Consider the following 18466-nt stretch of genomic DNA (forward strand, 5'->3'; position numbering starts at 1 on the left):
ATGCAGATGCTAAATTAATGTAATTTTGGAGCTGAAGCGGTTTTATGTATCATTTTATCAATAGGTGTCAAGGGGTTAAAAATAAAAATGGCTGATTTACACTGGTCCATCGGCAGTGTGTTGCGTCGACACACAAAAAAATAATCTTTAATAATAAATCGGAATGTTTACATCTCTTTTGTCACGTCTGCGTCTGACATCCATCGCTATGCAACAAACACAAGTTTTACGCAGGAGTTATACTTCTTGTCTATTAACACATCAGTGTAGTGGCAAAAAGCTGCAAAAATGGTAAACGGAAAACTTCAGTTTTACTTTCAAAATAAAACTTTACAAAATGTAATGTGGTGACGCGATAACACACGTTAACATTGCATATAACACCAGCGTCCAACATTTGCCATGGATGACTAAAGTTTAATTTTGGAATTATAAAAACACAACATCAGTGAGGAAGGAGAGAGAAGGGGGCCTGACTGCCAAAGTTTTGATGAACTGCTTGACCTGGGAGTGGCAGGACAAAACAAAGAAGCCTGCAGCGTGAAAGCCAAAGATTTGCATAAGCATCTTGCATAAGTCATGCACAATTGCGTATGATTTACGTAATGATTGCAAATTATCAACTGCGTAATTCTAAATCAACCAAAAATCTTAAACAGTTCAAAACCAAATTTACGAAAAATCCGTTGGTCGAAACCCTTGACAGAAATCTGTGCACATCGACGAATGTTAGGTATATCATATCACGAAAGACCAACATTTCATGTGTGGAAAATGTGCAAAATGTACGTAGTGGCTGTGTGAAAAGCCCTGCAGATGGAGTCGTGTAAAAGCATAAAAGTTACCAGAATCTATCAGTTTTATAATTATTTCATTATATTAGCTGCTAAAAACACAACTTTTCATATCAAATAGAAACAATGGCTCTCTGCACAGGAATTGTCTGTGTTCTTCTGTAGAATGAATCTGAGACTACTCCAGTTTGTTATTTATGTTGAGTATCAGAGATTGAGCCCACCCATTCGCCTTGCTTCTCTTTGATGATGACTGGATTTAGAGGTTTCTGCTTTTCCATAACACATCCATTCTCTTTCCAATGTAGAGCCATGACAGTTGTCATTGCGCCATGTCATGTGGCTCTTTTTCAATCTTCTCTGCTCCTTCTTGTTTATTGTGGATGATGTATCAAACAGAGAAAGAATTGTCATAAAAACAGCAAAGCAGAAGATCATGTCTGGATCAAACTCACCAGGATAACCTTAAACAACAACAGCAGGATTGCTGTCCAATCGTACCAGATGGTATTTTCCACTGTATCCATTGGTTTTTAAGAAAAATGGAAACAGGTTGACATAAAATTGTTGTCATTCTTGTTCAAATGTTGTTTTCAAAATCATTATTTAAAAACTACCAGATGGTTTAAACATGCTTAATTCAGATGTTTTAATGTGAAGAACCATTTTTGTGAAATGTCTGTTTCACAAAATCGTTAACTGCTGGCGACACATAAATAACACATGCTCTTTAATATACCGTAACTCTTTGACCATTTATGCAATCCATGTGAATCGGCTGATTCTGGCGTTGATTCTGACACTTTATTAACTTTGTGTTAGTAATGTGTAGCATATCGGTGCAAAACCAATATGAAAAGCCCCTTTTCTCCCTGACAAAATCAGTTGATTTACATTGATTGCATAAGCCCTTTACTTCTGTCTTCTTTACAAGTCTTGCATATTTGCTCAAAGCTGCTTTTCTCCACTTCAGAATTACATCAATTGCAAAACTAGTGGAGGAGTCACCTTTCAAGGTGATGCTAAATTAAGCGGAGTCCTGGATGTGGTGTGTTGCACATCCACACAGATCCAACATAAAACTAATCAAAAATCAAACAATGTGTAAGACTCATTTACCGTAGATTGGTCAGTATTAAGTGAAACAGTTTTCTATAATGAGTCAAGCTCAAATGACATTTTTTCAAATGCCATCTCTGATTGTATGAGCGTGCATACCGTATATTTTCAAATAGTGGCCAGTCTGAGAAAACTGAGTCTAACGGGATCTTTCCTTTACATGCCGGTCTCTAATAGTGGCTCGGCTCCTTTGAGAGGGCTCCAACCCCCAAAGAGATCTTTACACAAGCAAAGAGGATATTTGATCAGAGATTGGAAATGTTTGCTAATCAGATCATAATACAATCGTCACATAATTTCAATAAATCCTGAAATGTTCATCAGTGCCACAAGAAAAGGCAGACAGCTGGATCCAAATGCAGCAGGTTTATTAGCTCAGCTAAAAGTCCACAGAGCTAAATGAGGGTGAGGCAGGCAGGAGTCAATGACAGGCATGAAATCATCAAAGGAGAGACAGGATGGTCAAATTCCAGGCGAGAGTCTGGGCAGGTGGCGGCTCCACACAGTGGAGAGCTTAATTATGCTGTGTTTGATTGAATGAAGGAGAGTTAGGTGTGTGGCATCCAGAAATGGACTCTGGGAGTTTTTTTATTTATTTTTTATTTAAAAATGGTTTATTTCAAGCAATCAAATAAAAATAATACACAAAAACTATACAATCATCAGTTATACATTCCTACAACGACGAATCAAACTTAGGATAATTAGACATTTTAATAAATATTGCTTAAAAGGGAGTGGAAGGAAGCGAACTTATATAATCCCACCCCTGTTCTACTGTAACCATTTTATTACATGATTTATCATTATCCGGTTCCTAGCTTTTATCAGACAGAATTAAGAATCCTTAGGTATCAATAAAGCACACGACAAAGATGAATTACTTAATTATTATGTAAAAAATAACTTTTAGAAATCAACATGGCAAATGCAGATCAGTTTTTCAAAATATATGCAGATTATGTCCTCAAAGTCCTTCATGGTGTTCACAACCAGAACCTTGGACTGGTCCGATTCACAAACCTGATGAGGATCGCTGTGGTCCCCTGCACTTGGCCATCTGCCCTGAACAGTGTAAACCGGGATTCATCCGTGAAGAGAACACCTCTCCAACGTGCCAGACGCCATCGCATGTGAGCATTTGCCCACTCAAGTCGGTTACGACGACGAACTGGAGTGAGGTCGAGACCTTGATGAGGACGAAGAGCATGCAGATGAGCTTCCCTGAGACGGTTTCTGACAGTTTGTGCAGAAATTCTGTGGTTATGCAAACCGATTGTTTCAGCAGCTGTCCGAGTGGCTGGTCTCAGACGATCTTGGAGGTGGACATGCTTGATGTGGAGGTCTTGGGCTGGTGTGGTTACACGTGGTCTGCCGTTGTGAGGCCGGTTGGATGTGCTGCCAAATTCTCGGAAACGCCTTTGGAGACGGCTTATAGTGGAGAAATGGACATTCAATTCCCTAGCTACAGCTCTGGTGGTCATTCCTGCTATCAGCATGCCAATTGCACGGTCCCTCAAAACTTGCGACATGTGTGGCATTGTGTTGTGTGATACAACTGAAGATTTCAGAGTGGCCTTTTCTTGTGGCCAGTCTAAGGCACACCTGTGCAATAATCATACTGTTTAATCAGCATCTTGATATGGCACACCTGTGAGGTGGGATGGATTGTCTTGGCAAAGGAGAAGTGCTCACTATCACAGATTTAGACAGATTTGTGAACAATATTTCAGAGAACTGGTTATTTTGTGTATGTGGAAAATGTTTCACATCTTTGAGTTCATACCATAAAAAAAACTATATTCAAGTGACTTAAAAGTTGATTTTCTCCACACAAAAAAGAGAGCTGACAATGACACCTAAGAAAAATCACGACTACGAACCTTAAAAAGATTATTGATTATATTCAAGCTACGTTGTATCCTTTCATATAGCAAGTGACAGCTAAGCTAACTCCTCTCATGGAGCTAACGGAAGAGTTCCAGAGGCTGCGGGGTCAAAACGAGCAAAAAGATGACAGGGTCGACATTCTGGAGAAAAGACTGGACGATGTGGAACAACAAGCAAGGATGAATAATGTCATTCTCACTTGAGTACCGATCAAACCTCGGGCAAAGGCAAATGCAGCTGGAGTTAGCATTGCTAAAGCTAATAGCGCTAGCATTGCTAGCAGTTCTTCTGAAACGGGGAGCGATGGAGAGTCTTTAGAACACCAAGTGGAATCATTTCTCACTTCTAAAGGGATTTCCCTGGATCTAAATACCATTGAGACCTGCCACCCGCTCCCCAGGAGAAAGGAGACGGATAAACCAGCGGTCCTCAGCAGGTTTGTGAATCAAAAACACAAGCTAGCTCTGATGTATCAAAGGAGGAATCTTAAGGGATCTGCTGCTTATCTGAACGACCAGAAGGAATGCTGAAATTGCCAAACATACACGGCTTCTCAGGAAGCGTAAGCTGATTGAGAACACTTGGGTTAAAGGGTGCAGGATTTGCGCCAAACCACTCGGTCCACCGGACAAGTCCAAGGTTCTGGTTGTGAACACCATGAAAGACTTTGAGAAGTGTTTGATCACGGACGTCTGAACCAACATGCACTAATAAATCAAAGAGCCAAATATAATTTCAAGATATATGACGCCTGGATTCATCGCTTTCTCCAACAGTCGGAAGTGACCCTGATTTTCAGCAGAGTTCTGACCTGCAGACAACTTGACCTCAAAGTTAGAAACCAGATAATGATAAATTATGTAATAAAATGGTTACGATTGAACAGCGTGGGATTATATAAGTTCGCTTCCTTCCACTCCCTTTCAAGCAATATTTATTAACATGTCTAATTATCCTAAGTTTGATTCGTCATTGTATGAATGTATAACTGATGATTGTATTGTTTGTGTGTATTATTCTTATTTGATAGCTTAAAATAAACCGTTTCAAATAAAATAAAATTAAATTAAAAAATAAACTATTGGAAGGTGTACAGTAAGTACAAATGGTAAATGGCATATACTTTTATAGCGCTCTTCTACCTTCCTCAAAGACCCAAAGTGCTTTACAGTCACAGTCTCATTCACTCAAGCACACACACAGTGGCCCTGCTGGTGAACACTGGCACATCAACACATAGGCGGGCAAGGCGGTTGACCAGTCTACCTCTTCACCATGGCCACCAACTATATAGTCAATTTGAAATCAAATTTGAATACTAAAAATTTAAAAGAGCATTGTACTCCCTTCATGATGCCAGTGTTGAAAAAGACTTGTTTGTGTTTCAGCAGCGCAAATTCACACTGTAGACTTTAGCCATTATAACAATAATTTTTTTCCAAACAAATGAGCCCAACTGCTGTCCAGGTGTTCCAATTATAAAGAACATTTGGAGCATTGCTAAAAATATGTTAAAGATCAACTTTCCAGCACTCAGAAATCTGTCTTAAAGAAAAGGGACCAAATTCCAACACAAATGCTCAAGAGAACCATAACTTTGATGACAAGATGTCAGTAAAGATGGCCCTGTTTGAATATTTTGGAAATCTAGAACAGCAATAATGAAAAGAAGATAAAAGTTTGTCTCGAAAACACGTGTTTTTCATGTTTTGTTTTTAAAAAAAGAATAGTTTTGTAATCCAAAGTCTTTCAGTTTTCACCTGCACTTTTGTCAGAAGTCTTAAATTTGACAGATTTAACACACTGCCATTTATTGGTCATTTAAAGGGCCTTTCACTGTCATACACAGATGCAAGCGTCCCACAGCAGCTGTACAACAAGATGGAACAAATGACGTTCCCAGTGATTATGAAAGGAGGTCCCTCCCACACACATGGAAGTCCACACACACACACACACACACACACACACAGGCAGACAGGGTCCTGTAAAACAAGAGCTCAACAGCGGTTCTTGTCAACAAAATAAGCAGGTTACAGATGACAAGTGCACCTCAGGTGTGGCTGTCTGAAAATCAGACGCTCCTCAGCAGTGTGCCGGGGACTGTCTGTGTCTGTAATTGCTTTGAGCCGCCAGCTCAGTGGTAAACTGAAAGGACCCAATTAAATCTCACCGACTGGTGTGTGCTAGCATGAGAGCACAGATGTGTGTGTGTGTGTGTGTGTAGGTGAGAGATAGGTTGACATGCTGGAGCTTTCATATCACTCTCAGCAGACTATAAGCGCATTTTAGCAGCGTCTTTGTCATCTGTGGTCCCCTGCACTGGGACATGCGACTTTGTGCATTTTGGTGAGGGGTAATCACGTTTTTCATTTCGTACCTAGGGCTCAGCAGGACAGCAGTGTGCTTTTCTTTGTCTGTCTTTGTTCTTTCACCTAAAGTGATTTTGCATTAACACTTGTCTCTCTCAAAGAACAAGGTCGTTTTGATGTTTTTATCAGCAAGAGATCTGCGCTGAAGAAGCATGTTTGGTTAGAGAGGGTAGCTTCACAGGTTGGCTACTCTTTGGTTGGGGCCAAAGACATCGATACACAAGACTTATAGACTCTGGCATTACCTAGAGGATTCTGAATGTCAAAAAAAGCTTAAAGTAGGTCAGGCATATTGAGTTTTTTTTTTGTTTTTCCTACTTTAACAAGCTTCTGAAAACATAGGTGGTTAAAGACAGACTCTAATCCTCTTTTGATCTATTGTATTATGCCGTTATTAGCTAAAATATAAAAAAAACTGTCATTATCTAGGACATAGTTTCTGCAGAGCAGCAGGAGTTCATTCGAAATTTGCCTGTCCCCCTTCCCCTCCCCACTGGTGAGAGCTCTCTGTTTACACGCTCTCCTGCTAGCCTACCTCAACCAACTAAGACCTCCATCCAAACATTACAGTTGCAACTAAAAGGGCAAGCAATATTGGAGCTATCCAGTTGTACAGTTTTGATCCAGATGCCAGCTCAGACGAGGAAAACAAAGATAGATCTAGTCGTTTACAAGTGGATGCTTCAGAATGGAGCAGAGCAGGAAGCTTGCAAATCCCCTTGTTTTCTTGAACAGCCTTAATTTTTCTGCCCCTGATTTACAATGATTTAAACAAAGAAATACTCAGAAATGCAGTTTAAGCTAAACTTTCTCTATAGGTGTCTCCCATTATCAGAAAAATGCAACAAGAACATGTCTATGGATTCACCCATTGACAATCAAATTGCATTGCATCTCTTGCATTGAACAAATTTCTAATGAAATCAGCCCAATCTACATTTATCCTAGTTCGAAAATAAATCCATAAAAACCAAAAAATTGTCAATTTTTGTCAACAAGCTGTGCATACCTTGTTTTTTGAGTGTTAGGTTGGACTTTTAATGTGGAGGTTGATAGAAATTTGCTCGCTTATGACTACAGTGGTCATTTGAGGAACTGTAACATTTAGTAATATCATACTGGGTCTATTTCAAATTTGGGAACGAATATGGGGTCTTAAACAGGGCCAATCTCTAAAAACAAAGCAGACATCATTTCTTAAAGAATGTTCTTGTTTCCTATGAAGAAAACAATTTACTTATAGAGTCTCGAGTGACGGAGGAAACATCTTTATAACATGGCTAGAATATCCTTAAAAAAGTTTACAATACCTTCAAATAGATGCCGTAGAAAAACATAGCTGTTTCTACATTAATACAGATTTGTGTACTGTGCTTTTTTGTAAAAGAAATTAGAGGATGAAATTAAATATATTAAAAATAAGCAATTATTCATGAGTTAATTATTTTTAAGATGACTTGATATAAACAATTCCAAAAAGAAGCCTGAGAAAGAAAGGATCATTTGACTAGGTAATATGAACACAAAGCTACACAAATACCACAGTACAATAAATAATCCAAAGTCACCACCACCACCCTGCTTGAAAAAAGGTTGTTTTTTGTTGCGTTTAATTCTTTGTCCCCCCCCCCCCATCTTTCCACAACCTTGTTTTAGCTCAGTAAATAAACTATCCGTCATCGTTATCCATCTGGCGCTGTAGCCTATGAGAAGCCTGGGAACGCTGTTACCGGGTGGCATGGGATGTGGCGGCTTGCCGGATAGGGTCAATTGCCTCTGAAAGATTACTCCTTAAAATAGGGCTGTACATGTGTATTATGGGCTCTGAGTGAGCAGCTGAGTCTCAGACGCTGCAAGAACCTGCAATTGATGAAGCCATGAAACATCATTTTCAAACTTAGATTGATATTTCATTTGCAGAGTGCTGAAATAAGAATGTTTTGGATGATGTGTTAAAACGTTGGCGTGTTTGTGGCATTAAAAAAAGATTGTCTTTTTTTCCTCAGATGCAAAAACAAATGTTTCATACATTTCCTTTTTTTTATGGTTTACAAAAAAGACAAAGTTAAAACGTAGAAAAAAGGCAACTTATTTTCTAAAGGTTCTCAAGGGTTAAACGTATACACTATTCTCCAATTCACATGGGAGAAATCGTGAACATAATTAGTCGTATTTAATTGAAATCAGACTATCATATAAATATTGGGAAATAATAGGAAAAACATGTGGAACTCAGTTTCTTATTTTTGACTCTTATCAGTTACAGTTCAGCAGTAGAAGTTGTCAAATACTGAAAAATAATAACACTTGTGTGAAAATCAGAAATAGTACATGGGTGTGTTTTTTTTGATCCACAGTCCCAATGGCATACGAACCTAAGCTTTAATAGCAGACCAGATTGAATCCTAAAACTGGGATCTGGTATTACAGGAGAGGAACTCTGAGGGTTAGGAAGAAGCCTGCATTCTGTAGACAAGGCAAGTTCATTTATGTAGCACATGTACAAGGCCAATTCTTTACATAAAACATTAAAAGAGACAAAATATTACGAGTGATCATTGAAAAGATGTAAATTTAAATTAAACATAAACAGTGTGGATGTGAACCTTTAAATGCAAACTCATCAATTGCAGCTGTGAACAGATGGATCTTTAACCTGGATTTAAATAAACAGGCGTTTCGGCTGATCTAAGGCTTTCTGTAGGAGAAAAAGTTCAGTACAATTATTTAGGTTGTGAAGAGCTTGATCATTGAGATGCTTCTTGGTGATGAGCCTGTTTAGTTTAGTGATCAAGCTCACAAGGAGCAAGCACAGTGACCTCTTCCAATAAGTGCACAAGTGAGTACTTAGCTTGAATAAAAATGTAAACACTTTTTTAAACATTCAGAAACAGGTAACTCCACAGTACAAGCCTGGATGAGATGCAGTTTTTTATAAACTATGCTTGTAAAAAAAATCTCAATATTTTTGTGAAAAATGCATATTTGACATTTTAAATAAATGAGAAATCAGAGACCATAGGTATTCCATAAGCATGTCACATCTGTTCTTTAGATGGTCTTTAACGGAAACATATTGTTTTTTGTTTCAGGTGATATTTTTGTAAAACACATTTGGAATTTACTTTGTATTCTGAAAGGATTTTAGTTAGAGTGGAAACCCCCACCATGAGCTGAAATCCATCTTGTTCTCTACATGCTATGTAGTATAAATGACAGTTATCTCTTCTAGCTGCATGCTCTTTGAAGGAAAAGAAAGGGTGGTAAATGTTTGTGGCTTGTGGATTTATTGCTGCTGCAACACACAAACTATAAGGAGTTCTTCCCTACTTTCCTGGAGGTCAAACAAACAGGAGACCGACTTTGTGAGTAGTAAGCAGTATGATGAGTCAAAATGTTATTGCACTGATAAATGCAAAGGTAACTCATTATTCATGCGTGATGCTGTGTGATTGGGTGGCAGTCAAGGCTTGGTCCACTGACAGCCTTATCCGGGGAAACAGACTAAGTCTTGGGACTTGGAGCGTCACCTCATTAAGTGGGTTCAAAGTGCACCTGAGCTAGTGCAGCAGGCTGAGCGATATACAGGCTAGAGCAGGGGTTCTCAAAGTGTGGCCTGTGGGTCACCAGAATTTTTGTGACCCTCAATAAATCCTGATTATTAAACTAGCTGTACATTGCTTGGAAATGTTTCCTTTCTTTCGTGGTTTCTGGTGACAACTGGAGGGAAATGGGGTTTTACAGCCAGGTTTCAATGGTACAGTGTAATAATTTCACAAATGTAGGGCAGACAACATTTTCTTTTTTTTTAACTTGTGAGAGCTGAAGGCCTCTTGTGTTGGATAATTTTACTTTTAAAACTCTTCTGAATTACCAGAGGTATGTCTGAATAAACCCCTTTTTTAATCTGGGCCAAACTCTATTCATCTTAATCATATGTGGAACATTTTTGTGTTGGACCTGATGGAAAAGGAAAGGAGGGAAGAAGAGAGAGGGATGTTAGAGATATAGAGTTAGAGAGAGAGATAGAGAGTTATAGAAGGGGGGGGGGATAAAACCCCAAAGCAGCATTAAGCAACAAGTTGCTCTATGTCTATAATCATTACGGTTATTAATCTAGAAGGGGTGGGGCCTGTCAACACACCCACTCAAATGTTACATACCTGTTGGCTCCATAAATTTACACGTATAAACATGTCAACATGTACACGATACACACACACATACTTATGCATTCAAATCAACTAGTGTGAAATATTTCATTCAATCACGCAAAGTATTTGTGCAAAGGTGAGCCAACACATGTGCTCGAGTGATTGTTTATATTCTTCTTCTAAGGTGGATGATGGAATGTAAAAAGAAGGAAGGAGAGTGCCCAGTCATCCCCACACCAAGGCCCCCGCCATAGCAGCAGCGGCAGCCAGAACCCCCCAACACCTGCACGGTATAGCAGATAGAGAACAACCGCCCGCCGGGCAATCACATCTGCCACCCAGGCCAGGGCCAGCAGGACCGCCACAGGGGCCCCCAAAGCCAGAGAGTGGGGAGGCAAAGGGGGACAGGGAGTGCAGGCTCTAGCCCATCCAGAAGAGTAGCCTCCCCCACCACCGCGCCGGGAGGGCCCAACATGGGGCACCACCCCTGGAGAGCACCCCCAACCCCAGACGGACAAACCACCACCCAGGAGTTCTGAGCCTTGCCCCACCCCGACCCCAGGCATGGGCCACGGCGCCCCCCAGGGAGACCTGCCCAAATTTAACTGGTTCTGCTGAGTAAGGACAGACCGAGATGACTGCAGTAAAAATGAGGTCAGAGTGGGAGGATGAGTGGGATTCGGAGAGAGAGCCAGAGCTGGTACTTTTGATTAAAAAACCGTGTTGGCGAGGAGAAAAGGCGCTTTCAAGCCAAGTGGACAAATACTAACTTTGTTGTAGCTCAGGGGCTGGACAAAGTCATGTGCCTGATTTGCAAGCAAGTAAGTAAATGCAATGCTCAAAGAATTCAATAATCTACTATTAAACTATGACAAATTTGCAGACGAGGAGCATGAGCTACAACAACTACAGCGAGGCTATGCTGCACAGCAGATAATGTTTACAAAACATGGCTAAGTCCAGTGAAGCTGTGACAGAAGCTAGCTATGTTGTGGCTTTAGAAATGGCCCAGCGTAGCAAGCCCTGCAGTGAAAGGGAGTTTGTAAAAGAATATATACTGAAAGTAGCTGACATTGTTTTTCCAGAGCTGCTAAATATGCAAAATATAAAAGATTGAAGTGAAGGAATAGATATTTGTAAGGCTGTGTGTCACAGTGTGGATGCATACAAAATGAAGCAGACTATCGTTGGTGTTACAACAGATGGAGCTTCGGCAATGATCGCAAGAAAGACAGGTGCCGCATCACTACTCTCTGAGAAAGTGGTCAAGAGCGGTGGTGAGAAACCTATCATTGTATACTAGACCAAGAAGCCCTTGGTGCTCAAAATCCTGAAATAAAACATGTCATGGGTATCATTGTGAAGACAGTTAATTTCCTGAAGTCCAGAGCTCTAAATCACCGCCAAATAAAAACATTTTTGGAGAAATCGGAGGCAGATTTTGCTGACCCCTTTACTTCACTGCCATTAGGTGGATGAGCTACGACAGAGTTTTAGGGCCACGGTGAGAAAAAAAATTCAGGAGGATAATTTCTTTCTTTTTTTTCCTCACTTCCTTGAAATGGCGAGATCAAAGTCGAGAGAAGTAAAGCAGAGTCTTTATTTACGATTTATTAATGTTTTATTTATTGATGGATGGCTTGCAGGATCTCTGCAGAAGTGATTCTTCCGTCTGAGGTGGAGCACTTTCTGGCATCTCCAATGTTCTAATGCTAACAGACTATTTTCATTCATATTTATTGTGTTATGTCCCCTCTCTCCTCCATTGGTGTACAGGATTCATCTCGGAAAGTTTTGGAGGAACCTATGCAAATTGGACACTCCAAACTCAGCCCGGAGGAACGTCAAAAAAGATGGGATGAGTTGGCTTGCTTCTACTGTGGGAAGACGGACCATTTTGTATCGCAATGCCGCTTGCGTTTAAACTGCAGAACCCCCCGCTAAACGACAGGTCGCGGGGGGGTAACAACATAAACCCGTCTCAGATGAACTTTTTATTCCTACCCGTCAAAGTACAATTACAGACTGAATTTCATGAATTTCAAGCACTGGTGGACTCAGGGGCTGAGCAGAGTTTCATAGATCATGATCTGGTCTTGCAACTATCTATTCTCACTGAACTATTGGACAACCTTCTCGAAGCTGCTGGACTAGGAGGCCAACATCTGTCCCGGATAACTCACCGCACCAGACCCATCCAACTCATCACCTCCGGTAATCACCATGAACACGTTCAGTTTTATATCACTAATACCTCTCAAACTCCCATTTTTCTAGGTTTCCCCTAGTTAAAATTACATAACCCACAGTTCAATTGGGCCCGAAATCATATTGTCAAATGGAGTTTTTTCTGCATGCCTAATTGTCTCCAGTCCGCCATTCCCTCCATCGTAGCCCCGTCCGTTCACCAGGAGGAGGTAGACTTATCCAATGTTCCTGCCTGTTATCATGATCTCCAAACCGTTTTCAGTAAAGCTAAGGCTAATTCTTTACCTCCCCACAGACCCTATGACTGTGCCATCGACCTTCTCGCAGGAGCCAGTTTACCTAAGGGCAGATTATTTAACCTATCTGCTTCTGAAAAAGAGGCGATGGAAAAATATATTCAAGAAGCACTCTCTATTGGTCATATTTGCCCATCCCCTGCACCAATATTTAAGGTGGCTGTCAAGTGTATTTGTAAACTGCGTGCTCCCACACTTGCAAAGGGACAGGACTGGACCAAGGATTTCACTCTTTCCAAGTCTTTTATTAGCAACAGTAGTTGGCAGTAGGTGGTAGTAGTTGGAAGTTATTGAACATTGTTGAAAATAGGAAGTAGGAAGTAGGAAGTAGAAAGTAGTGGGGATAGGTGAAAAACCTTTAAACAATCAAAACAAAACCTTTAATCAATAAACTGCTCAGCATATTTAAATCAAACATAAGGTAAACCAGGTAAGTAAATTAAGATTAAATCAAAACCAACAATTTGTAACCAAGAAAATTAAACCAACAACTCAGTTTAAATTGTAGGAAACTTAAATACAATTTATCTCAACTTAAGTAGATTATTTTACCAATAATTATCTTTTTCCAGGTTAGCAAATATGTATAATTTCAAGACAAACATTTGTAGGACATTTTACAACATTTAATTATTTTTTCTTTTAATCCAATACAACAATTTGACATATTAAGGTCCAGCATTGAGCTTACCAGTAGCCCTTTATAGTCCAAGCCCCACTCACGCAGTGGTTTGAGTTTAGCATCCAAGTTCGTGGAAACTGCCGTCATCCAGCTCAGTTCTTACACACGCAGTGGTGAAACGCCGTTTTAAGCGTTCCCAGCTTCCGCGCTGATTGCGTTCATTCAGTTCAGCTGGTAACGGCGCGCGTGTATTGTCCTCCGTGCTGAGCGCACGCAGGCTGCTGCGCGCTCATGTGTGAGGTGCTGCGCGTTCATGTGAGGCACTGCGCACTCCAGGTCACAGCCAGGCAACCACCTCCGCTGATCAGCGTGACACCTCCCACTCGATCTTGTGGCACTGTCCTGAAAGATCATACCTCCTCAGGCGAGCTGGTCTCTCTGAACTTGCTCCTCCACTGGCAAGAGGACAACGAGGCGTCGGACGTCTCGACGCAGGATGGTACTCTGACAGCTCTTTGAGGATTCAGAATCTCCAGCGACAGGTACTGGCTTTGGAGACCTCACCACACTGAAAGCACCATAACTTGGGGAGACCTTTACATAGACATCTCGAACAACACCTCTCTCGTCAGTATTCACACCAACCACTCTTGCAAGCTTGAACTGACCTCGTAATGCGTTCTGGTCACAGAGCCAAACGACATCTCCAACGGCAACGTTCCTTTCAGCAGTATGCCACTTACTGCGAACGAATAGATTGGGACCGGCCAGTTGGCTCCAGGACTTCCAGAAGTAGTTGACTTGGCTTTGAATTTCCTTTAGTCTCTTCAGAGGGTAGGTGGTGTAATCGAATGACTTGAAGTCTCCACTCGATGAGGCTCTACCAAGCAGCAAGGTGTTTGGACTGATGGACTCTATGCGTTCCTCTTGACTCTGGATTTTGGCATCAATGGGTCTTTCGTTGGTTAGGTTGGCAGCTAGCTGAAGTGTTGTTAGGAACTCGCTGAAAGTAAGGCCTTCTACCTTGCGAAGACTCAACAGAGCTCTTTTGGTGACTCTAACAGCAGCTTCAGCAGCCCCATTTCTGTGAGGTGAATCAGCAGGGTGGATCTTCCATGTCCAGTGGGTTCCATTTCTGGTGGCATATTCTTCTAGTGATGCTTCGTTTTGCTCTCTCAGGAAACTATACATGTCCTTTAGTATAGGTTTTGCTCCTATAAAGTTTGTGCCTGGGTCAGACCAGATTTTTCGGGGGTGGCCTCGGACGGCAGTGAACCTCTGGTAGGCAAGCAGGAAGCTCTCTGTTGATAGCGTATTTGCTAGTTCAACGTGGATGGCTCGACTGGACATACAGCAGAAAACGACGCCCCATACTTTCATGGTCACTCGCCTCTTTATATCATCCTTTACATGGTATGGTCCAAACAGGTCAACGGATGTAAACTGAAATGGTGCAGCAGGACTTGATCTTTCCTCAGGTAAGTCCCCCATGATTTGCCGACAGGTTCTCGCTTTGGCCTTTTTGCAGAAGATGCACTTGATTACGACCTTTTGGGCGGGAATTCTTCCCTTGATGACCCATGCCTTCCTCCTCATTCTCAGTAGGGTTCCAGCCACTCCTTCATGCCCCTCTCCATGAGCTTCTCTGGCTAAGAGGGTAGAGATCCAGGCTTGGAATGGTAGAAGGGGAACAGCTTTTAGGTCCTCTTTGAAGGTCTGGATTCTGCCACCACACACTAAAAGTCCAGTTGACTGGTCTCTGTAGACAACGAGCCTGTCTGTTGTGGTACTTTGAAAGTTCACGCCCTGTTGTGCCGCCAGGCAGAGGTCTCTGAATGCATCTTCTCTTTCAAAGACTGTGATGACACCCGATGACTGTACTGCCTCCCACTTTTCTTTATCTTTGGTCTTGACATGTAAAAACTTTTTTGCTGCTCTCCAGATGAATGCAATGGTCTTGACCAGTTTCCTCAGATCACTGAAGCGCCTTTCGTCTACCAGCTCTTTGATTGTTGTTCCTGCAGGTGGTCTTCTGGAGTCTTTGACTAGATTATGGTCTTTCAGGTGAGTCTTGGTAATTATTGCTGTAAAAGTATTTTTCTGGATTTTAGCGACATTGTCTCTGGCTTGTGCAGCAACGTCTCTGGCGGATTTCTTCGGCCACTCATCTGTAGGGAGTTTAAGAAACTTTGGACCCGACTGCCACTCAGAGTCCTCAGTCAAAAGTTCAGGACTGGCCCCTCTGGTGATGATGTCCGCGATATTTGTTTGTCCTGGAATCCACCACCAGTCGTCAACGTTCGTGCTGCTCTGGATCTCACCTACTCGATTCGCGAAGAAGGTCTGGTAACCATAACTCTCACGCTGAATGGCGCCCAGGACTGTCTGACTGTCAACAAGATGAAACCACTCCTTGACGTCAATTCTGCAGTGTCTCTGGAAATAGTTCTTCAGTCGAGCTGCAAAGACTGCTCCACATATCTCTGCTTTAACAGGATCACCTTTGTGGTCAAGAGGGGTCAGCTTGGCTTTGGACTCGACCAGTCTCACGACGACACCATCCCTGCAGCTCCAACGAAGGTACATCACAGCACCATATGCGTGTTCGCTGCCATCTGAAAAGGTAATGCCAGTTGGTTGTGCGCATGGATCTAATGGAGTCAGGGAGCGAGTGAATCGAAGTTGGCTCAGGACAGCATATTCTTCGAGCAGTTTTATGGCGTCTTCTCTGAGTTCTTTGGATAAGGCAGCATCCCAGGTGTCTTCTTCTAAAGAGTACTTTGCTTTTGCTTCCTGAAAGGCTCTCCTGACAAGAATGGCCCCTTTTTGTTTTGCAGGAGTCACAAGTCCAAGGGGGTCATATAGTCCAGAGACTTGGCTCAGCAGTTGTCTTCTTGTCAGCGGATCTGGAGTTTGGGTTCTTACTTCTTCCTTAAGCAGGTCTTGGCCGAGGCGCATCTTTTTCTTCTTTTTAGAGAAGTTTACTGCAGCCATAACATGGAGTTTGTCGTCGTCTATTGTGTAGCCTAGGCCAAGGGCTTTGTTGTCATCTTCGGTGAGCTGGTTTGGCAGGATCATAACCTCTGGGTGCTCTGTCTTCTCATCTCTGGGCTTCCTCCCACTTTGACCTGAATAGACCCAAGGCTTCATGTAGAACCCGCCTGCTCTCAGGATGCGTTCGATGTTAGACGTGAGGAGGTTTAGATGGTCAAGGTTGTTGTGACAAGTTAAGATGTCATCCACATATGCATCTTCTTCAAGTACACGTCTTTCCTCTTTTAGGTGACTGAATGGAGGTAGGTTGGCAGTCTCTCGCATGGCAACCTGGGCGATGCAACCGGCAGGTTTATCTCCGATGTTTACCCTGGTGATAGCATAGTCCTCTATCTCAGACTCTTCCGTGTCACGCCAGAGAAATCGATGCAGATGGACCTCTCTCTCCTCCAACCAGACAGAGTTGTACATCTTACGGATGTCACCAAGCGCAGCAAAGACCCCAGCACGAAACCTCAGCAGGACGGCTCTTGTTGGATTCAGGACATCTGGACCTTTGATCAGCATGTCGTTCAGGCTGAGACCTCTGTACTTCTGACTGCTGTTCCACACCAATCTCACTGGGGTGGAGACAGAGTGTGGGTTTGGTGCAATTAAGTGGCTGACATACCACACTGGCCCAGTCCAGCTCTGTAGAAAGTTTTTGGACAGCTTCACTGCAGCTTTACGAACGATCATTTCGTGAACTTGTGAGGTGTAGGCTGTCTTCCACTCAGGTTCTTTCGACAGTTGTTTTTCTTTCCTGAGGAAAGTTGCTTCTACTGCTCTTCTGTTGTTGGGCAGAGATTCCAGCTCTGCGGTCCACAGATACTTTGCGTGCCAGTGTGGTTCAGGGCTGTGTTCATCTCCGGTCACATAAGTCAGGCCATTTCTTATGATCTCCATTTCTCTTTCTTCAGCGAGTGTCATTTCTTTTCCTCCAGGCTGGCAGTTCCCGCAGCGGCAACCTCCACATTTTGGCTCACAGGCAGCTCCAATAATCTCCCATTTCCACCACTTTAGGAACTCTTTGCTGCTGGTGGCTGTATTGGACTGGACCTCAGGTTGGTTAGTGTACTGACGGGAAACTGACTCTTTAGAAGTAAGTTCATTGTACTTAACAGCCGCAGTTCTCATGGATCTTGCAAAGTGAGTCTTTGACGTATGAGCTGTTACAGTAACTTCCTCAAAGAGGTTCGGGTGCGTGCCTCCGACCGTCTTGCCTAGTGGGCCATCCCAGAGCACCAGATCACTGATTGGGCGAACTTTCTGAGGTACGAGCTGACCTTCTTTGTGGCTAATCAGTAGCTGGATCTCTTTGGGTCTCACGAGGTCTTTGAAGGCAACATCTGGGAAGATCCTCTTTAGCTTGTTAGCTGAAACATGTCTATGAACTTCTGCAATTTCATCAAGTCCATAGCAGATGAGTTGATGTGACTTGAGAGTCCCTCTTGGAGTGCTCACACGTATTTTGAGGAGGTAACGCTTTGTTGCAACGGACACCTTCATTCCTCCAACGCCATGGACCACTAATGTGACGTTCTCACTCTGAAGGTTCAGCTTGCTTGCAGCTTGATGCGTTATATAATTTGTGTCAGAAGCCAGATCAATGAGAGTCCCAACTCTCTGTCCATCGTTGGCAGTGACATTGAGGAGCATCAAGATGACTGGATACTCGTGTAAGCCATGCTCCTCCAGAAGGCCCCTCTCAGCTGCAGCAGAGTTGTATGCACGAGACATGACGTTGCAGAAAGCGTCTCAACACTGCTGGGCCAGCTCAGGTGAAAGTTTGGAGAAGAATGCTTCTTGGACCTCAGTGAATTTCTTTCCTTCTGCTCTCACTGGCGTGGACTTTGATGACCTCTGGGAATAGTCTCTGGATAATGGACACAGAAGATAGTGGTGTTGGTCTTTGCACTCTGGGTTGCCACACAGGTAAGTGGATTTTCTGCAGGGTTCGCCATTATGAACTTCAAGG

The 18466-nt window shown here is 42.4% G+C and overlaps 1 protein-coding gene across 2 annotated transcripts in view; it reads right to left on the minus strand.

Annotated features, from left to right (window-relative positions):
- LOC144984062 (uncharacterized) overlaps positions 1-17472 on the minus strand; it is a 55978-nt gene extending 38506 nt beyond the window's left edge. For both annotated transcript variants that reach the window (XM_078931441.1, XM_078931440.1), the window contains exon 1: positions 13525-17472. In XM_078931441.1, coding sequence (XP_078787567.1) covers positions 13876-17418 — 3543 coding nt within the window. In that variant the 5' untranslated portion in view covers positions 17419-17472 and the 3' untranslated portion in view covers positions 13525-13875. The remainder of the gene's footprint in view (positions 1-13524) is intronic.
- Between the last annotated feature and the right edge of the window lie 994 nt (positions 17473-18466).

Source organism: Oryzias latipes, chromosome 15, assembly GCF_053564925.1.
Source record: "Oryzias latipes strain Hd-rR chromosome 15, Olatipes_Hd-rR_3.1".
NCBI lineage: Eukaryota > Metazoa > Chordata > Actinopteri > Beloniformes > Adrianichthyidae > Oryzias > Oryzias latipes.